At 47.4% G+C, this 23,681-nt stretch overlaps 1 protein-coding gene and 3 long non-coding RNA genes across 40 annotated transcripts; 2 read left to right on the top strand and 2 right to left on the bottom strand.

The window, feature by feature from the left end:
* The first annotated feature begins 7,519 nt into the window (after positions 1-7,519).
* On the top strand, positions 7,520-9,155 carry LOC127929383 (uncharacterized). Its single transcript, XR_008134681.1, has 2 exons — positions 7,520-7,823; positions 8,085-9,155. It is a non-coding gene; the product is annotated as an uncharacterized LOC127929383 (long non-coding RNA).
* A 1,372-nt stretch (positions 9,156-10,527) lies between these two features.
* si:ch211-286b5.5 (uncharacterized protein LOC100003596 homolog) lies at positions 10,528-23,421 on the top strand. Of its 2 annotated transcripts, none has more exons than XM_052517341.1 (3): positions 10,528-10,865; positions 14,344-14,470; positions 21,629-23,421. In XM_052517341.1, exons 1-2 carry the CDS (start codon positions 10,776-10,778, stop codon positions 14,467-14,469), a joined length of 216 nt encoding a protein of 71 aa, XP_052373301.1. In that variant the 5' UTR covers positions 10,528-10,775; the 3' UTR covers position 14,470; positions 21,629-23,421. The 2 variants fall into 2 exon arrangements, with proteins under 2 accessions (XP_052373301.1, XP_052373300.1); XM_052517340.1 differs by having other exon boundaries at positions 10,540-10,865; positions 21,626-23,421.
* Positions 14,478-17,121, bottom strand: LOC127929387 (uncharacterized). 31 transcript variants are annotated; one of them, XR_008134699.1, is made up of 6 exons: positions 16,469-17,121; positions 15,840-16,220; positions 15,573-15,773; positions 15,216-15,483; positions 14,884-15,081; positions 14,478-14,816 (listed from the first exon to the last, which is right to left on the bottom strand). It is a non-coding gene; the product is annotated as an uncharacterized LOC127929387 (long non-coding RNA). The 31 variants fall into 31 exon arrangements; XR_008134704.1 differs by lacking the exons at positions 14,478-14,816; positions 14,884-15,081 and having other exon boundaries at positions 15,147-15,483; positions 15,840-15,906; positions 15,968-16,220; XR_008134716.1 differs by lacking the exons at positions 14,478-14,816; positions 14,884-15,081 and having other exon boundaries at positions 15,147-15,483; positions 15,573-15,706; positions 15,840-15,906; positions 15,968-16,220.
* On the bottom strand, positions 17,259-18,250 carry LOC127929386 (uncharacterized). 6 transcript variants are annotated; one of them, XR_008134685.1, is made up of 4 exons: positions 18,205-18,250; positions 17,613-18,147; positions 17,430-17,577; positions 17,259-17,359 (listed from the first exon to the last, which is right to left on the bottom strand). It is a non-coding gene; the product is annotated as an uncharacterized LOC127929386 (long non-coding RNA). The 6 variants fall into 6 exon arrangements; XR_008134689.1 differs by having other exon boundaries at positions 17,613-17,760; positions 17,835-18,213; XR_008134686.1 differs by having other exon boundaries at positions 17,613-17,760; positions 17,798-18,210.
* Positions 23,422-23,681: the final 260 nt, after the last annotated feature.

Raw genomic sequence — 23,681 nt, 5'->3', positions numbered from 1 at the left:
AACCTCGTTATGGCACCTTGATGGAGACCACAAACTGATGAGTGATGTGTATTAACGGACCAACCTCGTTATGGCACCTTGATGGAGACCACAAACTGATGAGTGATGTGTATTAACGGACCAACCTCATTATGGCACCTTGATGGAGACCACAAACTGATGAGTGATGTGTATTAACGGACCAACCTCGTTATGGCACCTTGATGGAGACCACAAACTGATGAGTGATGTGTATTAACGGACCAACCTCATTATGGCACCTTGATGGAGACCACAAACTGATGAGTGATGTGTATTAACGGACCAACCTCATTATGGCACCTTGATGGAGACCACAAACTGATAAGTGATGTGTATTAACGGACCAACCTCATTATGGCACCTTGATGGAGACCACAAACTGATAAGTGATGTGTATTAACGGACCAACCTCGTTATGGCACCTTGATGGAGACCACAAACTGATGAGTGATGTGTATTAACGGACCAACCTCGTTATGGCACCTTGATGGAGACCACAAACTGATTAGGCAGATGTATCTTTGTGATGGACACAATTATCTATATCACTGGTGAGAAGTTGTACATTGTAACATCTCAAATTGTTCATCAACAACTAGCAGTTCAGTTTAGCAAGCAATGGCCCTTGATACCATATGTCACTGATGTGGGTTATAATTGCTTTATTGCATTTCTGCTACTTCTGTGATTGACAGAATATCTGCATCACGAAATGAAGGAACATGTTTATATTGAGGTCATACGGAGGCAAAAAACAGTTGGGGCAAAGTATTTGTGCCGAAGTGTGAAAACATGAGAGTCTGTCCTCTTGACTCACCGCGATAAACGTGGTTAATTGAAGTAGATGTTATAATTACACATCTTCCGCTGCAGGAAACAGTCTGGAACCTTGTTGTGGCCTTTAGAGGGCTAAGGGAAGGACTTATAGTTGTGATCCGCGGTAGACTGTTCATTAACATTGTTCCACTTTTTGGATGTGAATTTAATATCTGGCCTGCTGCTTTGTTGTATCCTGCAGGAACCTGATGCAGCATCTCAGTGGTAAAGGAGGATGGGGATGTTTGTATAGTTAATGTGTCTTCAGCTTTTGTATCGACCAGTGCTGTTTTCTGATTTAGGTGGAGGAGAATCATACATGGTGGTATTGATGGGTCCAGCCGTCTCGTTGTTCCTCAGTGCTTCCAGACACATCAGTAATGGATTGCTTGATGACGATCCCTCCACAGTATCTGACCTTTGTCATTCCGAATGTCTCTGTTTTAGTGTTGACCTCCAAAACACTGCTGAGGTTAATGAGATGCCAACCAAATGAATGTGATGAGGGACAACGTTTATGATTGTGCAATGAGAGTCTTTAAGAGAGCCCGCTTTAATCCGGAGGCAAAAATAGACGTGGTTTTTAGGGATGCTGACGGAAAAGGGGCAGCTGATGAGGGTGGTTCCTCAAGAGAATTTCCCCGGCTGCTAGTGAGGGCCATCCATTCCTCTGCAATATTTGAGGGACCTGATTGGCAAAAAATGTCTTTCTTACAACTCTCAAGGTGAGTTGCACTTTTACACCAAGAAAGACACGTTTGTTTATGTCAATATGTATGACTTGAGTATTATGTATCCTTTATTTACTGTGACAGTGCTCTATGATGGCGTATACAAGCAGGTGGGCCGCATGACTGCTGTCTGTCTGCTACATGGGGGTGTAGAGACACAATATTTTCCAGAGAGGCTGTACAGGCAAGTGTCTGGCCTACAACCTCCTGTGCCAGAACTGAAAGGAAGATGACTTCAGAGAGAAGTTGAAGATACGTCACTTTATAATGCAGCTTTAATATGTTATTGACTTCTTAGTGGGTAAACTGAGCATTATGCATTTATACACCTTTATTTATCTAGGCAAGTCAGTTAAGAACAAATTCTTATTTTCAATGATGGCCTAGGAACAGTGAGTTAACTGCCTTGGTCAGGGGCAGAACGACAGATTTTTACTTTGTCAGCTCAGGGATTTGCTCTTGCAACCTTCTAGTGACAGTCAGGCTGAAGAAGTTGCCTTCAACTGTTGTTTTGCTTAAATACAACAAAAAACAAGGCTTTGGGCTAAAAACGGAACTCAAAAACATGTCCTGCTTCAGTACTAGCCTATTAGTCACATTTAGGTAGCTTGTTCAAATCAGTCCAAAAATCGACAATTAGCAGGATTATGAACAGGATATTTTTGGAGTATCTCCATTGTATAATCTATGTATGCCTGTGTAACAATATAACTTTAGACCGTCCCCTCGCCCATACCCGGGCGCGAACCAGGGACCCTCTGCACACACCAACAGTCACCCTCGAAGCATCGTTACCCATCGCTCCACAAAAGCCGCGGACCTTGCAGAGCAAGGGGAACTACTACTCAGAGCAAGTGACGTCACCGATTGAAACGCTGGCGCGCACCGCTATCCGTTAGAGGCAGGCTCTGATATTCTGGGTGACACACGTTGGTTGCTCTTAGATTCACCTATCGCCATTTTCCCCTCAATACCATGTCTATTCCTTTGTTTATTTTAGCCAACACGTTTGAACATTAGTTTAAATAGCTTGAGTTTAATGATTTTTTTACAAAACAATCATTAAAGATAATTTCCTTAGACAAATGTGAATTTATTTTATCATTCCAAATAGGCTTGCAACTGATCCCAGCTGATTGCAGGAAAATCACTTTAATCTGAAGGCAGGTAACACTTTTTAAATGTAGTCTTTTAAAGAAACAACTGTCTTCTTCCATTATAACATACTGTCTGAAATTGAATGTTCCCTGCGTAACGTTATTCGTAATAATGATTTTATGTGAAAAGAAAGTCATTGTCCTTCCTGCCAATCTTTAAACTTCATACATGACATACATAATGTGCCCGTTTTTTTTGCATACAATACGGAAATGAGCAAACCGAAAAGTTTATGGAGTTGTATCGAACAGTAAATAAAGTCAACTGACAGTTGTTTTAACTGCTGACTAGATATTAAACAGACAATTTTTAAATCACCACAGTAAGGATTCATCTTCAGAGCTGTATTAATGAGAGTATCTAAGGCAAATGCATTTTAAAGGTGTTAGTCTAGTCTGGACAACTTGTAATAAATGCTGGAGTTTTGGCCTGTACAAGTGCATCAACACCAGGCTGTCATGTCCTGACTAGCTGTCAACTACAGAATGTCATGTTGAGTTTGTGACAGCAACATTTTTTGCTTTATTGATATGGCATCACTGAGAAAATGTTGTTCACAATACAGCCCAAACATTAGAAATTTTAGCCCAGGGCTGTACTAACTTGGGGTACATGTTGTAGATCACCAAACAGCAGGGTTGCATTTGAGCTGCAGCTCCCACAAAGTCAGCTTCAACTAAATGCATGTATGTTCACCAGAACATGTGTGACTGTAGCCTTGCGGCCTTGCTACATTTTGTTCAGATTGTTCAATGTTCAGTAATATCAACCAAGAATGCAGGTCCCGTAGCCATTAGAGCTTGTAGCACCGGTTTTCCTTTTTCTCCATGAACTTTCCTACATCGTAGATGAGTTCACCATCAGCACACCTAGAGCTGTAACCATCTCTACTTTGTGTTACAATGGCAGGCTGTGGGTAATGTTGCTGCAACATGAGAGTTTGTAAACTGACTGGTTCAGACCTCTGGACCGGTGAAAGTTCACAGTGCGAACAACCACCTCCATGACGTGGTCCATTTTGCTACTTGCAACTAATGCATGTGGTGCAAAATACAGTGAAATGTCAGAAACATCTCCTCCATTAAGAGCTTGTACTGGTCTTTGAACTTTGTCGCAAGACACCTGCTTTCTTTCCGACCATGGATGCAACATTAGAGCTGTAGCCAGGCTGACAGCGCGGGACCAACTTACATGTCCAATGCAGCACCATAGAGCAAAATTCCTCGAGCTGTTGCCATCATTGGCACCAACTCAAGAAACTCTTCAGTAACAGTCAATGTCTCATCAACTCCTACAGAACATAAGCTATGCCAGTTGGGGCACGTCTGTGATTTGCTTTGTCAGTTCACCGGAAAAGCAATAAATGACTTGACTCTCTGTTTCAATTGACTGTCTAAATCTGCCGAAGTTCAAATCCTCTCTGCATAGTATTCCTCATCATGCTACATTAGAGCAAAAGCTTGGCTGGCTACTCAACTACAATACATGTTGAGTTCATCATGCAGCAACAAAGTCACCGTCGGAATACAATACATGGAGTTCACCATGCTAATGCTATTTCGCTACAATTAGGTAGCTGGCTTTTACCGCTGCTTCACTGACTTCTCAACTACTGGATGAAAGTTGACTGCTGTTTCCTCAGACCCGCCAGCAATTCGTTAATCTTATCTCTTCTCAGTTGTCCTTGCATACAGCAACATTAGAGTCTGTAGTTTGGAATATTATATTCTATAATACATGTTGAGTTCACCATACAGCACAAAGAGCTTTCCGTGCATCTCTCAACTAAATACATGTGGTCCATTTTTCTTTGAAAATTCTACACTCCTTATCTACCCTCCTGGATAACGACATTTTGGCTAATGATGGTGAGTGGACCATACAGCAACATTAACAATCTGTAGCCAACGTCTAACAAGCAGCAGATGGCATGTGAGTTCACCGTCAGCTGTTTTAGAGCTCAGTGAGCCTTGTCTTAAAAAAAAAAAAAAATACCATGTCTTTTATGCATTTTTTCCACAAGCTGTATCCTGCGGGCCTTCAACTCTGGCGGTTCCGCCCGCTAGCCTCGGCTGTTTGACACCCCTGCGTTAGAGGCAGGCTCTGATATTCTGGGTGACACACGTTGGTTGCTCTTAGATTCACCTATCGCCATTTTTCCCCTCACACCCATGTTATATTCATACGAGTTATTTTAGCCAACGACGTTTGATACATTAGTTTAGAAGTTGAGCTTTGAGTTGATTTATTTTTTGCTTACAACACAATCAGAAAGATAAGCTGTATTGGCAGAATTGAATTGATGATAGGCCAATAGGCTACTTTCCTGGAGCTGAGCAGGGAAAATCACCAAATCTGAAGGCAGGTAACACTTTTTAAAGTAGTCTAGGTTTGAGTGAAACAACTGTCTGTCTTCCATTATAACTTACTGTCTGATTGAATTTCACTTAACGTTATTCGTTGAATAATGCACTTTATCTGAAAGCTTCATTGTCCTTCCATGCCAATGTTTGCTTATGTGTCGCAGCCAACAAGGAAATGTGCCCGTTTTTTTTTGCAGCCAATACGGAAATGAGCAAACCGAGAAGTTTAGTATTAAATCGTTATTTAAATAAAGTGGAACTGACAGTGTTTTAACTACTTTACAGATATGAAACAGACAATCCAGTTCACCATACAGCAACATTAGAGCTGTAGCCTCGGCTGGCTACTCAACTACAATACATGTTGAGTTCACCATACAGCAACATTAGAGCTGTAGCCTCGGCTGGCTACTCAACTACAATACATGTTGAGTTCACCATACAGCAACATTAGAGCTGTAGCCTCGGCTGGCTACTCAACTACAATACATGTTGAGTTCACCATACAGCAACATTAGAGCTGTAGCCTCGGCTGGCTACTCAACTACAATACATGTTGAGTTCACCATACAGCAACATTAGAGCTGTAGCCTCGGCTGGCTACTCAACTACAATACATGTTGAGTTCACCATACAGCAACATTAGAGCTGTAGCCTCGGCTGGCTACTCAACTACAATACATGTTGAGTTCACCATACAGCAACATTAGAGCTGTAGCCTCGGCTGGCTACTCAACTACAATACATGTTGAGTTCACCATACAGCAACATTAGAGCTGTAGCCTCGGCTGGCTACTCAACTACAATACATGTTGAGTTCACCATACAGCAACATTAGAGCTGTAGCTTCGGCTGGCTACTCAACTACAATACATGTTGAGTTCACCATACAGCAACATTAGAGCTGTAGCCTCGGCTGGCTACTCAACTACAATACATGTTGAGTTCACCATACAGCAACATTAGAGCTGTAGCCTCGGCTGGCTACTCAACTACAATACATGTTGAGTTCACCATACAGCAACATTAGAGCTGTAGCCTCGGCTGGCTACTCAACTACAATACATGTTGAGTTCACCATACAGCAACATTAGAGCTGTAGCCTCGGCTGGCTACTCAACTACAATACATGTTGAGTTCACCATACAGCAACATTAGAGCTGTAGCCTCGGCTGGCTACTCAACTACAATACATGTTGAGTTCACCATACAGCAACATTAGAGCTGTAGCCTCGGCTGGCTACTCAACTACAATACATGTTGAGTTCACCATACAGCAACATTAGAGCTGTAGCCTCGGCTGGCTACTCAACTACAATACATGTTGAGTTCACCATACAGCAACATTAGAGCTGTAGCCTCGGCTGGCTACTCAACTACAATACATGTTGAGTTCACCATACAGCAACATTAGAGCTGTAGCCTCGGCTGGCTACTCAACTACAATACATGTTGAGTTCACCATACAGCAACATTAGAGCTGTAGCCTCGGCTGGCTACTCAACTACAATACATGTTGAGTTCACCATACAGCAACATTAGAGCTGTAGCCTCGGCTGGCTACTCAACTACAATACATGTTGAGTTCACCATACAGCAACATTAGAGCTGTAGCCTCGGCTGGCTACTCAACTACAATACATGTTGAGTTCACCATACAGCAACATTAGAGCTGTAGCCTCGGCTGGCTACTCAACTACAATACATGTTGAGTTCACCATACAGCAACATTAGAGCTGTAGCCTCGGCTGGCTACTCAACTACAATACATGTTGAGTTCACCATACAGCAACATTAGAGCTGTAGCCTCGGCTGGCTACTCAACTACAATACATGTTGAGTTCACCATACAGCAACATTAGAGCTGTAGCCTCGGCTGGCTACTCAACTACAATACATGTTGAGTTCACCATACAGCAACATTAGAGCTGTAGCCTCGGCTGGCTACTCAACTACAATACATGTTGAGACCATCTCTTATAGCAACAGCCTAGAGCTGACAGTGGACTGAACTCTCAACCATCATGTTATAGTCACACCATACAGCAGTCTTAGAGCATGTTTTGCTGTGCTGGTGGACTGGGAGACTTTACAAGTGGACTGCTGTGTCACATGGTGGAACATGGGAGAGGGGTTTAGACAGTGGACTGGCTGTGTCACTGGACTGGGAGAATTTAGACAGTGGACTGCTGTGTCACATGGTGGAGTGGGAGAGGGGCTTAGACAGTGGACTGCTGTGTCACATGGTGGATGTGAGTTTAGACAGTGGACTGCTGCACATGGTAGAGCTGGGAGCTTTGGCTGGGGACTGCTGTGTCACATGGTGGATGGGAGACCATTTTATAGTGGACTGCTGTGTCACATGGACTGGGAACTTTAGACCATGGACTGCTGTGTCACATGGTGGAGTGGGAGAGTCTTTACAGACAGTGGACTGCTGTGTCACATGGTGGAGTGGGAGAGGGGTTTAGACAGTGGACTGCTGTGTCACATGGTGGAGTGGGAGAGGGGTTTAGACAGTGGACTGCTGTGTCACATGGTGGAGTGGGAGAGGGGTTTAGACAGTGGACTGCTGTGTCACATGGTGGAGTGGGAGAGGGGTTTAGACAGTGGACTGCTGTGTCACATGGTGGAGTGGGAGAGGGGTTTAGACAGTGGACTGCTGTGTCACATGGTGGAGTGGGAGAGGGGTTTAGACAGTGGACTGCTGTGTCACATGGTGGAGTGGGAGAGGGTTTAGACAGTGGACTGCTGTGTCACATGGAGTGGGAGAGGGGTTTAGACAGTGGACTTCTGTGTCACATGGTGGAGTGGGAGAGGGTTTAGACAGTGGACTGCTGTGTCACATGGTGGAGTGGGAGAGGGGTTTAGACAGTGGACTGCTGTGTCACATGGTGGAGTGGGAGAGGGGTTTAGACAGTGGACTGCTGTGTCACATGGTGGAGTGGGAGAGGGGTTTAGACAGTGGACTGCTGTGTCACATGGAGTGGGAGAGGGTTTAGACAGTGGACTGCTGTGTCACATGGTGGAGTGGGAGAGGGGTTTAGACAGTGGACTGCTGTGTCACATGGTGGAGTGGGAGAGGGGTTTAGACAGTGGACTGCTGTGTCACATGGTGGAGTGGGAGAGGGGTTTAGACAGTGGACTGCTGTGTCACATGGTGGAGTGGGAGAGGGGTTTAGACAGTGGACTGCTGTGTCACATGGTGGAGTGGGAGAGGGGTTTAGACAGTGGACTGCTGTGTCACATGGTGGAGTGGGAGAGGGGTTTAGACAGTGGACTGCTGTGTCACATGGTGGAGTGGGAGAGGGGTTTAGACAGTGGACTGCTGTGTCACATGGTGGAGTGGGAGAGGGGTTTAGACAGTGGTGTAAAGTACTTCAGTAAAAATACTTGAAAGTACTAAAGTCGTTTTTGGGGGTATCTGTACTGTACTATTTATAGTTTTGACTTGGACTACTTTTACTTCACTATATTCCTAAAGAAAATACTGTACTTTTTACTCCGTACATTTTCCTTGACACCCAAAAGTAGTCATTACACTTTGAATGCTTAGCAGGACAGGAAAATGGTCCAATTCACACACTTATCAAGAGAACATCCCTACTGCCTCTGATCTGGTTGACTCACTAAGCGCATGCTTGGTTGGTAAATGATGTCTGAGCATGCCCCTGGCTATGCATCAGTTTAAATAAACTAGAAAATGCTGCAGCCTGTTTTGCTTTATAAGGAATTTGAAAAGATGTATACTTTAACTTTTGATACGTAAGTATATTTTAGCAATTACATTTACTTTTGTTACTCAAGTAATATTTTACTGGCTGACTTTAAATTATACTTGAGTCATTTTCTATTAAGGTATCTCTCTTTTACAACCCTTGGGTTAAGACTGTATTCTCTTGTATCAAACAGAGCAGATCCCTTGGCTTTAATGTCATGGTATGGGTCACAAGGGTTACTGCCAAAGATACCGTAAGCTACCTTGGATGGAAGTTAGATAGTCACCCATCTGTACCACATCCATACTGTAATGCAATTGTTTTATGCATTAAAGAAAAAAACCTCAGTGTCGCTGCACAGTCATTGCTTGGGCCTCGTTCAGTCTCCAGATAGAAATGCCAGGAATAGAGCCGACGCGATTCATTGTTTTACATGCCATAGCGACATGTTTGTTCTACATAACATTATTTCTATCTTAATGTTCCAGAACGTTGTGTTCTGCTGAACACGCCCCTTGTCTAGGCCGCGTGTGTTTATTGCACAGATCACGTCTACAATACAAAACAGATTCAAGTGTAGACTGCAAAGTTTAGCATAGCTAAATTAAGTTACACGCATTGATGCTCGTCATAGGTCCGTGGCCGTTTCTTTCGCATCGGGGACAACAGCTGTTGACGATTAGCAATAGCTAAGTTTCCATCAAATTGATGACATATTTTTATGCGAATATTCTCAAATCCGCGTTTTCCCAACAGACAGGTGTTTTCATCAAATTGACTTGTTGCAGAAAAGACTGCGTGATGACGTAGTGCACTAAATACCGTTTGCTGTTAAATTCCCAATGTACCAAATAAAATAAAGATCAATCACTTATCAAAAAGCAATCACTTTTGCATTGAAACACACACAATAGTACTCATCAATCCACGGGCTTAATTAAGTCATCTGTTTACACCCGACTTCGCCATAGGCCAGGGAGGCAGCCAGGTTCCAAATCGAATGCGATCAACTCTCAGCTGGTGTAAAACGGGCGAGATTAATCGAACCTACTCACTGTAGTGAAGCCAAACCTGGTACATTAGTTATCCTAACCTGCTATATAAACAAAGTATTTGTGTCGAGAAACGGCCAGTCTCATTATCATCGGAATTGACCAAAGACAAGCACCAATGGGCGTTTCCTGATGTCAAGAAACGATCACATCAAGAAACAACCCGAATTGCGTTCTGCAATTACACCATATTAGACTACAAAGTGGTTACCTGCACACAATAATATTATGGATAGTCAGATTAATAAAATAGTTCGTTTTAAAACGTTTACATGTTTTGCAAGAATAACGATTTCCCTAATAAGCCAGTTTATATGGCCACATCTGAAATCAGGCTACTGATGGGCCTTTTGATAAATGCAGAAAATCGCCAATCAAAATAAACGTTCTACCACAGTGACCATATTATCTTTGCGAAGACTATTTGATTCTGAGTTAGGACATATAATGACAAAGTTTGTATGTGAAAATTGTTTCTAAAATTAATACTTTCAGTTTTTCCGAACTCATCTCATTCGCGCGGAGAGCGAAGCTTGCGCTACCGGGTGCTACGGCGATTATGCTGTTTACGTGTCCTAATCATTTTTAAAAATTGCTCTGAAACCCAGGTGTTTTAATCAACTTATGCTTACTTCGATCATGACCGTACGCCGATTTACGATAAGAGCAAGGTGTTTACGTGACTATTGCCATACCCGGCCTTCACCCATAATCAGTTTTAATATCAAATAGTTAGTGTGACTGTAACCGTAGTCGGTGATCGATTGACCGACAACCAATTAGAACGTGGTTGAGGAAACATTGTGTCGAGTGGGCGGGGAGAGAACGACAGACCGACTGCTTCACAACTCTGACCCTTTCTCTCACAGTCGCCCTAGTAAGGATTAACCTACTTTCACTCTTCTGACCCTCGACATGTCAAACAACAACGCCAGCAGCAACTTGGTCGTCGCTCAGAGAGTAGTGAAACAGCTGCGGTTGGAGGCCAGTGTCCGTAGGATCAAGGTAAACGGGATCGTAGCAGCAACACTAACGCGGAAGAGCTGTTAACGACACTCCTGTCGCTGGGAATAGAATAGTGACGTGAAACAAAGTAGCAAACACGAAGTTACAATGATGCAAATGTTGCTTTATGAAGTTGTCATGTTAGTTGTACATGTTGCTACCTTGTATCAATGTTGTCATGTTACAAATGTCTATTGAACTAAGTAGGCTAGTCTACATCGTCGCCTCCTGTCAGTAGGCTAGTATTGTTGACAGCCAAAATAATAACGTCGATCAGATAGGAAAGTCATTCATAATTCAATCAACTTTTGCCTGCTCTCGAGACAGTCCTAGGACCATGGTCCTGCATCGGTGGCCTAGTGAAATAGATTGAAAGTCGGGTCTGAGTGTTGGCCTATCTTGGATGAGTCAGTTCACTGACATTCCCACGGGTTAGTAATATTCCGAAGCCATTTTTTCTTTCTCTAAGTAAACTTGCCATATAACTCTCTCTGTCTAGTGTAGCTAGGCTACTTCTAGCTCCCGAAAACCCTTTTCCGCATGTAGGGTTTTCAGCCATTACATTCGCCCACATTTGGCTCTGTGTATGTAAACTACAATTCTGAAGCTGTGTTTTTAACGTCAATAATCATCGCTTTCGGGAACCTATGCTAATATGCCCCTTGTCTTCTCTCAGAATATTTTAAATAATAACATATACAGTTACTGTAGCCATCGACAGTGGGTGGGGAAGGGCTATGTCTACAGTAGGTGTGTATTTTTTTATTTGAAAGAGTATTTCTATCTGACATTAAAGACTAGGGGCATATCAGCATAGGTTGCGAAAACCGTTTCAGGAAATCGATGATTGACGTGTGTATCTTATTGTAGCCATAGGGGGCGGCATTTCTCCCCGCTCTGCTGACCAGTATTTCCTCAGCCCATACACGAGTAGCCTAAAAGGCCTTGTGCACTAATTTGATGGGGGGGGATATGAATGATCAGTTAAAAGATTTATCAGGTGGTACTGCAGCACCCTCAGGACCACTCCCCTTGGCTATGTGCATTTCACACTATGTTGAGGTTAAAACTGAGTAATTCTTGTATGGATGTCAACCCCAATACTTGTTCACGTCACCAATCAACTGCATTAGTTTAACGACTGACTACCACCGATGATTTCTGTAAACTAGTTATGCTACCAGTTTATACGAATGGGAGTTAGCATTTAGCAGTCACTTCTTCTAAACCTGAAAAGGAACAACTTCTAAATGTTATGCAGTGAAAACAGCCAAATATATCTAAATCAGATTTTAGTAAACACAGTGTGGGCCTCTTACAATACATCAATCATGACGGATTTGACAAATATCCCCTGTATTTCAGATTTGTTGTCTGTGCACCAATCCAGCATCCTATCCCCCACTGTCTGCATTCCAATGACCTCTTCAGCACATCTATCACCATTACCTCCCCGATCTCTTTCCGGGAGTTCAATCCCGCCCCCACACCGTCAACCAATCATGTCAATGTGGAGTTAAGCGGAGCCCTTCGCATTGTTACAAAATGTGGCACGCGTCACGCACAGGTGTTTGGAGCAGCTAGATAGGCCGCCACCTGTGCTAATTAGCTATGTCTTCCGCAAACAAGCGCTGTAGTAACATGGACATATGGCCGTGTAGGAACACGAACCGTAACTCTATTATGGTGTCTAATCATTTACATGTTGTTTTGAAAATGTATTTCTCGCTGAAATTAGATGTTTTTATTTAACCTTTATTTAACCAGGCAAGTCAGTTAAGAACAAATGATTATTTACAATGCCAGCCTACCCCGGCCAAACACACACGATGCTGGGCAAATTGTGCGCTGCCCTATGGGACACGCAATGACGGCCAAATGTGATACAGCCTGGAATTGAGCCAGGGACTGTAGTGGCACCTCTTGATGCGTTCCTTATGTTTCCAAAACGGTACCACAAGCGATGTGTTTTCATGTTTATAGCAAGCATCAGGGCTCCTAACAAAGATCCCCTGGTCAGAAGACACTTATCGTCAATAAGCACTTGAAGTAGTTAGCATCTATGAATGGGGGAAGGCTACTCCCTGTACAGGGCATGAAGTACTCTCTTCTTTGCATTGGAAATCCAGCTGTAGCCTAACGGCCGTTTAGTCACTAGAAAATTTATTCAAAACCTCTGTGTTGACATCTGTTACTATGGAAATGAGGCTGTGTAGTAACACCAGTGTGGTACAAGTTTTAATGTCACATGCACAAGAACAGTGAAATGCCTTTTTTGTCAACTCAAAACCCGACAACGCAATAATCAATAACAATGTATTGCTAGAAAAAAACATGTGAAATAAGAAATCTGAAGTACAGTATGTAGGTCAGCATTCTATATACAGGAAATCTATTCCAATACCATATTTACATGTGCAGGGATACTGGAGGGATGGAGGTAGATATGTATAGAGGTAAGGGGACAGGGATACTGGAGGGATAGAGGTAGATATGTATAGAGGTAAGGGGATACTGGAGGGATGGAGGTAGATATGTATAGGGGTAAGGGGATACTGGAGGGATGGAGGTAGATATGTATAGGGGTAAGGGGATACTGGAGGGATGGAGGTAGATATGTATAGGGGTAAGGGGTAGGGCTCTGTGAGTGTGTGTTGGAGTGACCGTGTGTAGGGCTCTGTGAGTGTGTGTTGGAGTGACAGTGTGTAGGGATCTGTGAGTGTGTGTTGGAGTGACAGTGTGTAGGGCTCTGTGAGTGTGTGTTGGAGTGACAGTGTGTAGGGCTCTGTGAGTGTGTGTTGGAGTGACCGTGTGTAGGGCTCTGTGAGTGTGTGTTGGAGTGACAGTGTGTAGGGATCTGTGAGTGTGTGTTGGAGTGACAGTGTGTAGGGCTCTGTGAGTGTGTGTTGGAGTGACAGTGTGTAGGGCCCTGTGAGTTTGCATAGAGACAAAGATGGGTCTTTTATTTCAAAGGTCAACTCTTATCTATGTATCAGTCGTATTGCTCTGGGATAGAAGCTGTTCAAGAGCCTGTTGGTGTCAGACTTGATGCACCGGTACCTGTTGTGTAGAAAATAGTCTATGTCTTGGGTGTTTGGAGTCTTGGATGATTTTCCCGGGTCTTCCCACTGCTGATAGAGGTCCTGGATGGCAGGGAGCTCGGCCCCGGTGATGTACTGGGACGTCCACACAACCCTCTGTAGCGCCATGCGATCCAGGGCGGTGCTGTTGCCATACCAAGCAGTGACGCAGCACACAACCCGCTGTAGCGCCATAGTATCTAGGGTCCGTTTCCCGGACACAGATTCAGCCTGGTCCTCGACTAATAACAGCTTTTAATAGACATTCTCCATTGAGATCACTGTCTAGTTCAGGACTAGGTTTAATCTGTGTCTGGGAAGCCTCCCCATAATGCATCAGTCCCAGTCATATATCTTTTTGTATTCTGTAATGAATAATTATTATAATGAACCCCCAGGTGTCTCAGGCTGCAGTGGACCTGAAGAACTACTGTCTGCAGAACGCTCACCAGGACCCTCTCCTGATGGGGGTCCCCTCCAGTGACAACCCCTTCAGACCCCCCAAGTCCTGCAGCCTGTTCTGAGGTAGCCTAGAACACCTTTGTCCTCTCCTCTCCCCTCCTCTTCCTCCTCTTCTCGGCAGGTCACCTCGAGGTTAGAGCATTGGACCAATAACCAAAAGGTCACTGGTTCGGACACCGGAGCCGACAAGGTGAAAAATCTGCCGCTGTACCCTTGAGCAAGGCACTTAACCCAAATTACTCCAGGGGTGCTGTACAATGGTGACCCTGGTTGTGACCCCACAGGGGGAGTTGGGATATGCAAGAAACACATTTACATTACACACGTGTGTAACAGGACAAATATAAGCCCCCCAAAAAAAACATTATTACCTCTCTCTGCCAAGTCCTCCAGCCTGGTCTGAGGTAACCTAGTACACAGTCTCCTATCCTCTTCTCCTTCTCTCTGCCAAGTCCTGCAGCCTGGTCTGAGGTAACCTAGTACACAGTCTCCTATCCTCTTCTCCTTCTCTCTGCCAAGTCCTCCAGCCTGGTCTGAGGTAACCTAGTACACAGTCTCCTATCCTCTTCTCCTTCTCTCTACCAAGTCCTGCAGCCTGGTCTGAGGTAACCTAGTACACAGTCTCCTATCCTCTTCTCCTCTCTGCCAAGTCCTCCAGTCTGGTCTGAGGTAACCTAGTACACAGTCTCCTATCCTCTTCTCCTTCTCTCTGCCAAGTCCTGCAGCCTGGTCTGAGGTAACCTAGTACACAGTCTCCTATCCTCTTCTCCTTCTCTCTGCCAAGTCCTGCAGCCTGGTCTGAGGTAACCTAGTACACAGTCTCCTATCCTCTTCTCCTTCTCTCTGCCAAGTCCTGCAGTCTGGTCTGAGGTAACCTAGTACACAGTCTCCTATCCTCTTCTCCTTCTCTCTGCCAAGTCCTGCAGCCTGGTCTGAGGTAACCTAGTACACAGTCTCCTATCCTCTTCTCCTTCTCTCTGCCAAGTCCTGCAGTCTGGTCTGAGGTAACCCAGTACACAGTCTCCTATCCTCTTCTCCTTCTCTCTGCCAAGTCCTCCAGTCTGGTCTGAGGTAACCTAGTACACAGTCTCCTATCCTCTTCTCCTCTCTCTACCAAGTCCTCCAGTCTGTCTCTGCCAAGTCCTGCAGTCTGGTCTGAGGTAACCTAGTACACAGTCTCCTATCCTCTTCTCCTTCTCTCTACCAAGTCCTCCAGTCTGGTCTGAGGTAACCTAGTACACAGTCTCCTATCCTCTTCTCCTTCTCTCTGCCAAGTCCTCCAGTCTGGTCTGAGGTAACCTAGTACACAGTCTCCTATCCTCTTCTCCTTCTCTCTGCCAAGTCCTGCAGTCTGGTCTGAGGTAACCTAGTACACAGTCTCCTATCCTCTTCTCCTCTCTCTACCAAGTCCTCCAGTCTGGTCTGAGGTAACCTAGTACACAGTCTCCTATCCTCTTCTCCTTCTCTCTACCAAGTCCTCCAGTCTGGTCTGAGGTAACCTAGTACACAGTCTCCTATCCTCTTCTCTCTGCCAAGTCCTCCAGCCTGGTCTGAGGTAACCTAGTACACAGTCTCCTATCCTCTTCTCCTTCTCTCTACCAAGTCCTCCAGTCTGGTCTGAGGTAACCCAGTACACAGTCTCCTATCCTCTTCTCTCTGCCAAGTCCTCCAGTCTGGTCTGAGGTAACCTAGTACACAGTCTCCTATCCTCTTCTCTCTGCCAAGTCCTCCAGTCTGGTCTGAGGTAACCTAGTACACAGTCTCCTATCCTCTTCTCCTCTCTGCCAAGTCCTCCAGTCTGGTCTGAGGTAACCTAGTACACAGTCTCATATCCTCTTCTCCTTCTCTCTGCCAAGTCCTCCAGTCTGGTCTGAGGTAACCTAGTACACAGTCTCCTATCCTCTTCTCTCTGCCAAGTCCTCCAGTCTGGTCTGAGGTAACCTAGTACACAGTCTCCTATCCTCTTCTCTCTGCCAAGTCCTGCAGTCTGGTCTGAGGTAACCCAGTCTCCTATCTCTATCTCTTCTCTCTGCCAAGTCCTGCAGTCTGGTCTGAGGTAACCTAGTACACAGTCTCCTATCCTCTTCTCTCTGCCAAGTCCTCCAGTCTGGTCTGAGGTAACCTAGTACACAGTCTCCTATCCTCTTCTCCTCTCTGCCAAGTCCTCCAGTCTGGTCTGAGGTAACCTAGTACACAGTCTCCTATCCTCTTCTCCTTCTCTCTGCCAAGTCCTCCAGCCTGGTCTGAGGTAACCTAGTACACAGTCTCCTATCCTCTTCTCCTTCTCTCTGCCAAGTCCTCCAGCCTGGTCTGAGGTAACCTAGTACACAGTCTCCTATCCTCTTCTCCTTCTCTCTGCCAAGTCCTCCAGCCTGGTCTGAGGTAACCTAGTACACAGTCTCCTATCCTCTTCTCCTTCTCTCTGCCAAGTCCTCCAGCCTGGTCTGAGGTAACCTAGTACACAGTCTCCTATCCTCTTCTCCTTCTCTCTGCCAAGTCCTCCAGTCTGGTCTGAGGTAACCTAGTACACAGTCTCCTATCCTCTTCTCCTTCTCTCTGCCAAGTCCTCCAGCCTGGTCTGAGGTAACCTAGTACACAGTCTCCTATCCTCTTCTCCTTCTCTCTGCCAAGTCCTCCAGTCTGGTCTGAGGTAACCTAGTACACAGTCTCCTATCCTCTTCCTTTCTCACCCCTCTAATTCCTGCAGCCTGTTCTGAGGTAGTCTAGGACACCTTCATCCACTCTCATCTTCTCCTTCTCTCTCCAGAGTCTCTCTGCAGCCTGTTCTAAGGATGTACACCTTCGTCTCCTCTTATCCCTCCCTCTTTCTTCTCCACTCTCACCTGTTCCAGTCTCCTCCTCTCTTCTCCACTCTCACCTGTTCCAGTCTCCTCCTCTCTTCTCCACTCTCTCACCTGTTCCAGTCTCCTCCTCTCTTCTCCACTCTCTCACCTGTTCCAGTCTCCTCCTCTCTTCTCCACTCTCACCTGTTCCAGTCTCCTCCTCTCTTCTCCACTCTCACCTGTTCCAGTCTCCTCCTCTCTTCTCCACTCTCTCACCTGTTCCAGTCTCCTCCTCTCTTCTCCACTCTCTCACCTGTTCCAGTCTCCTCCTCTCTTCTCCACTCTCTCACCTGTTCCAGTCTCCTCCTCTCTTCTCCACTCTCTCACCTGTTCCAGTCTCCTCCTCTCTTCTCCACTCTCACCTGTTCCAGTCTCCTCCTCTCTTCTCCACTCTCTCACCTGTTCCAGTCTCCTCCTCTCTTCTCCACTCTCTCACCTGTTCCAGTCTCCTCCTCTCTTCTCCACTCTCTCACCTGTTGCAGTCTCCTCCTCTCTTCTCCACTCTCTCACCTGTTGCAGTCTCCTCCTCTCTTCTCCACTCTCTCACCTGTTCCAGTCTCCTCCTCTCTTCTCCACTCTCTCACCTGTTGCAGTCTCCTCCTCCTCCTCCTCTCTCTTTTCCAGTCACTCACCTGTTTCAGTCTCCTGTCTGGGTTTTGGAGGAGATAGATGCTGGTGAATTGGCAATATGTCAGATGCTCCTAATTATAATAATTATGTGTGTGGCTGATAGTATTTAGTTTATTTACCATCTCTCTCTCTCTGTGTCTCTCCCTCTCCCCCACCTCCTCTGTCTGTGTCTCTCTCCCCCACCTCCTCTGTCTGTGTCTCTCTCCCCCACCTCCTCTGTCTGTGTCTCTCTCCCCCACCTCCTCTGTCTGTGTCTCTCTCCCCCACCTCCTCTGTCTGTGTCTCTCTCCCCCCTCCTCCTCTGTCTGTGTCTCTCTCCCCCACCTCCTCTGTCTGTGTCTCTCTCCCCCACCTCCTCTGTCTGTGTCTCTCCCCCCCACCTCCTCTGTCTGTGTCTCTCCCCCCACCTCCTCTGTCTGTGTCTCTCCCCCACCTCCTCTGTCTGTGTCTCTCCCCCCACCTCCTCTGTCTGTGTCTCTCCCCACCTCCTCTGTCTGTGTCTCTCCCTCTCTCTCTCTGTGTCTCTCCCCCTCTCTCTGTGTCTCTCCCCCCCTCTGTCTGTGTCTCTCCCCCTCCTCTTGTCTCGCCCCCCCCCACCTCCTCTGTCTGTGTCTCTCCCCCTCTCTCTGTGTCTCTCCCCCCACCTCCTCTGTCTGTGTCTCTCCCCCCCACCTCCTCTGTCTGTGTCTCTCTCTCTCTGTGTCTCTCCCCACCTCCTCTCTCTGTGTCTCTCTCCCCCACCTCCTCTGTCTGTGTCTCTCCCCCACCTCCTCTGTCTGTGTCTCTCCCCCACCTCCTCTGTCTGTGTCTCTCCCCCACCTCCTCTGTCTGTGTCTCTCCCCCCACCTCCTCTGTCTGTGTCTCTCTCTCTCTCTCTCTGTGTGTCTCTCCCCCCACCTCCTCTGTCTGTGTGTCTCTCCCCCTCTCTCTGTGTCTCTCCCCCTACCTCCTCTGTCTGTGTCTCTCCCCCACCTCCTCTGTCTGTGTCTCTCCCCCCACCTCCTCTGTCTGTGTCTCTCCTCTGTCTGTGTCTCTCCCCCCACCTCCTCTGTCTGTGTCTCCTCTCTGTCTGTGTCTCTCCCCCCTCTGTCTGTGTCTCTCCCCCACCTCCTCTGTCTGTGTCTCTCCCCCCACCTCCTCTGTCTGTCTCTCCCCCACCTCCTCTGTCTGTGTCTCTCCCCCACCTCCTCTGTCTGTGTCTCTCCCCCACCTCCTCTGTCTGTGTCTCTCCCCCACCTCCTCTGTCTGTGTCTCCCCCCACCTCTGTCTGTGTCTCTCCCCCCACCTCCTCTGTCTGTCTGTGTCTCTCCCCCACCTCCTGTCTGTGTCTCTCCCCCTCTGTCTGTGTCTCTCCCCCTCTGTCTGTGTCTCTCCCCCACCTCCTCTGTCTGTGTCTCTCCCCCACCTCCTCTGTCTGTGTCTCTCCCCCCCCACCTCCTCTGTCTGTGTCTCTCCCCCACCTCCTCTGTCTGTGCTCCCCCCACCTCCTCTGTCTGTGTCTCCCTCCTCTCCCCCCCCCACCTCCTCTGTCTGTGTCTGTGTCTCTCTCCCCACCTCCTCTGTCTGTGTCTCTCCCCCCACCTCCTCTGTCTGTGTCTCTCCCCCCACCTCCTCTGTCTGTGTCTCTCCCCCTGTCTGTGTCTCTCCCCCACCTCCTCTGTCTGTGTCTCTCTCTCTCCTCTGTCTGTGTCTCCCCCCACCTCCTCTGTCTGTGTCTCTCCCCCACCTCCTCTGTCTGTGTCTCTCCCCCACCTCCTCTGTCTGTGTCTCTCCCCCCACCTCCTCTGTCTGTGTCTCTCCCCCTCTCTCTGTGTCTCTCCCCCACCTCCTCTGTCTGTGTCTCTCCCCCACCTCCTCTGTCTGTGTCTCTCCCCCCACCTCCTCTGTCTGTGTCTCTCCCCCACCTCCTCTCTCTGTGTCTCTCCCCCCCCCACCTCCTCTGTCTGTGTCTCTCCCCCACCCCTCTGTCTGTGTCTCTCCCCCCTGTCTGTGTCCCCCCCCACCTCTGTCTGTGTCTCTCCCCCCACCTCCTCTGTCTGTGTCTCCCCCCACCTCCTCTGTCTGTGTCTCTCCCCCCACCCCCTCTGTCTGTGTCTCTCCCCCACCTCCTCTGTCTGTGTCTCTCCCCCCACCTCCTCTGTCTGTGTCTCTCCCCCACCCCTCTGTCTGTGTCTCCCCCCCACCTCCTCTGTCTGTGTCTCTCCCCCCACCTCCTCTGTCTGTGTCTCTCCCCCCCCCTCCTCTGTCTGTGTCTCTCCCCCCACCTCCTCTGTCTGTGTCTCTCCCCCACCTCCTCTGTCTGTGTCTCTCCCCCCCCTCTGTCTGTGTCTCTCCCCCCACCTCCTCTCTCTGTGTCTCTCCCCCACCTCCTCTGTCTGTGTCTCTCCCCCCCCACCTCCTCTGTCTGTGTCTCTCCCCCCCACCTCCTCTGTCTGTGTCTCCTCCCCCCACCTCCTCTGTCTGTGTCTCTCCCCCACCTCCTCTGTCTGTGTCCCCCCCACCCCTCTGTCTGTGTCTCCCCCCCCTCCTCTGTCTGTGTCTCTCCCCCCCACCTCCTCCTGTCTGTCTGTGTCTCTCCCCCACCTCCTCTGTCTGTGTCTCTCCCCCACCTCCTCTGTCTGTGTCTCTCCCCCCCCCCCCCTCTGTCTGTGTCTCTCCCCCCCACCCCCTCTGTCTGTGTCTCTCCCCCACCTCCTCTTTCTGTGTCTCTCCCCCCCCTCCTCTGTCTGTTTCTCTCCCCCACCTCCTCTGTCTGTGTCTCTCCCCCCCACCTCCTCTGTCTGTGTCTCTCCCCCCCACCTCCTCTGTCTGTGTCTCTCCCCCCCACCTCCTCTGTCTGTGTCTCTCCCCCACCTCCCTCTGTCTGTGTCTCTCCCCCACCTCCTCTGTCTGTGTCTCTCCCCCACCTCCTCTGTCTGTGTCTCTCCCCCCCCACCTCCTCTGTCTGTGTCTCTCCCCCACCCCCTCTGTCTGTGTCTCCCCCACCCCCTCTGTCTGTCTCTCCCCCCACCCCCTCTGTCTGTGTCTCTCCCCCCACCCCTCTGTCTGTGTCTCTCCCCCACCCCCTCTGTCTGTGTCTCTCCCCCCCTCCTCCTGTCTGTGTCTCTCCCCCACCTCCTCTGTCTGTGTCTCTCCCCCACCCCCTCTGTCTGTGTCTCTCCCCCCACCCCTCTGTCTGTGTCTCTCCCCCCACCTCCTCTGTCTGTGTCTGTGTCTCCCCCCACCTCCTCTGTCTGTGTCTCCCCCCACCTCCTCTGTCTGTGTCTCTCCCCCACCCCCTCTGTCTGTGTCTCTCCCCCACCCCCTCTGTCTGTGTCTCTCCCCCACCTCCTCTGTCTGTGTCTCTCCCCCCACCTCCTCTGTCTGTGTCTCTCCCCCACCTCCTCTGTCTGTGTCTCTCCCCCACCTCCTCTGTCTGTGTCTCTCCCCCACCCCTCTGTCTGTGTCTCCCCCCCCCCTCTGTCTGTGTCTCTCCCCCCCACCCCCTCTGTCTGTGTCTCTCCCCCACCTCCTCTGTCTGTGTCTCTCCCCCCACCTCCTCTGTCTGTGTCTCTCCCCCACCTCCTCTGTCTGTGTCTCTCCCCCCCCCCCTCTCCGTCTGTGTCTCTCCCCCCCACCCCCTCTGTCTGTGTCTCTCCCCCCCCCCCCTCTGTCTGTGTCTCTCCCCCACCCCCTCTGTCTGTGTCTCTCCCCCCACCTCCTCTGTCTGTGTCTCTCCCCCCACCCCCTCTGTCTCTCTCTGCAGCAGCAGTCAGTGTATGGAGGAGGAGTTGTTGCTGTATGTCCTATGAGGGACCCTTCCTCTTCTCTCTCTACTGCTGGTCCATTTGTGTGTTGCAGCTCTCCCAATGTTAACCTCTAGCCTGATCCCAGATCTGGCATGCCAAGGCACGACAATGACCAAAGATGTTGGCAAGACCGCACAAACAGATCTGGGACCAGGCTAGACAGTCCATGTATTAAGATAAAGCCTAGTAGTGCCATTATACATGTATGTTCAGGATGTTGATGTGATATCCTATTTGTTATGATGATCATGATGATGACATTGTATTTGGGTTGTAACTTCCTGAAAACTCCCCAGTTTTCCAGAAATTCCTGTTGTAAGATTCCTGGAATCGGGAGGGAATAAGCAGAAAACCCAGGAATCTTCTACTGGAATTTCTGGAAAAATCTGTCAAGTTTTGTAAAGTTACTGTAGTTCTCCAACCCTAACTTGTATCTATGCACTGTACTTCCCACCAGTATGATATCAGCCTCTGACAGGCAGGCAGCCAGTGAATGTGCCTTTGATGTTGTCTCCCAAATAGCACCCTATTCCCTATATTATTATAATAATAATAATAATAATAATAATAATATATGCCATTTAGCAGACGCTTTTATCCAAAGCGACTTACAGTCATGTGTGCATACACTACTTTTGACCAGAGCCCTGTTCCCTATATAGTGCACTACTTTTGACCAGAGCCCTGTTCCCTATATAGTGCACTACTTTTCACCAGAGCCCTGTTCCCTATATAGTGCACTACTTTTGACCAGAGCCCTATAGTGCAGTATATAGAGAATAGGGTGTTATTTGGGATGCAACTTATGTGTCTGACGACATGTTCAGCACAATAAGGAAGTGACCAACCGTTGAATGTTTTAACCAGGGTACGTATTGATGTTTAACCTACAGTTCTAGCCGATTGGCCTACATGCTGTCTTGTCACCTTCTATTGCTTGTGTTCCACATGCAGTATACTTCCTGGTACAAACTACCACATGGTACAGGTTGACATTCTCAACCCAGGGATCCAGAACCATAGAATTAGAATCTAGAATTCATGTGGAACACTAACCACATCTCCCCAGTTGTACTCTATACAAGAGACTGACACTAACCACATCTCCCCAGTTGTACTCTATACAAGAGACTGGCAGTTACATGTTTCTTTTAAACTTTCGTCGACCTATTTTATGAAATAATCTGCCTTTTTATCGAAGGGTTTGTTCATTCGGTTGTGATGATACTGATGTGATCTTAAATGTTACATTGTTGTGCCCTCCTGTACCTTTTTTTTTAGGAAGACACTCCTGTCCTTGGCCTTTCTCCCTGGAAATACTCCTGTCCTTCTCATGGTTTTACACTAGCCTTCATTCAGTCACAGATAACACTATAGCATGGTTTTACACTAGCCTTCATTCAGTCACAGATAACACTATAGCATGGTTTTCCACTAGCCTACATTCAGTCACAGATAACACTATAGCATGGTTTTACACTAGCCTTCATTCAGTCACAGATAACACTATAGCATGGTTTTACACTAGCCTACATTCAGTCACAGATAACACTATAGCATGGTTTTACACTAGCCTACATTCAGTCACTGATAACACTATAGCATGGTTTTACACTAGCCTACATTCAGTCACAGATAACACTATAGCATGGTTTTACACTAGCCTACATTCAGTCACAGATAACACTATAGCATGGTTTTACACTAGCCTACATTCAGTCACAGATAACACTATAGCATGGTTTTACACTAGCCTACATTCAGTCACAGATAACACTATAGCATGGTTTTACACTAGCCTACATTCAGTCACTGATAACACTATAGCATGGTTTTACACTAGCCTACATTCAGTCACAGATAACACTATAGCATGGTTTTACACTAGCCTACATTCAGTCACTGATAACACTATAGCATGGTTTTACACTAGCCTACATTCAGTCACTGATAACACTATAGCATGGTTTTACACTAGCCTACATTCAGTCACTGATAACACTATAGCATGGT

The sequence above is a fragment of the Oncorhynchus keta genome, unplaced genomic scaffold (genome assembly GCF_023373465.1).
Source record: "Oncorhynchus keta strain PuntledgeMale-10-30-2019 unplaced genomic scaffold, Oket_V2 Un_scaffold_713_pilon_pilon, whole genome shotgun sequence".
Lineage (NCBI taxonomy): Eukaryota > Metazoa > Chordata > Actinopteri > Salmoniformes > Salmonidae > Oncorhynchus > Oncorhynchus keta.
The sequence above is the reverse complement of the archived record's forward strand: the minus strand, read 5'-3'. Positions and strand labels throughout refer to the sequence as shown.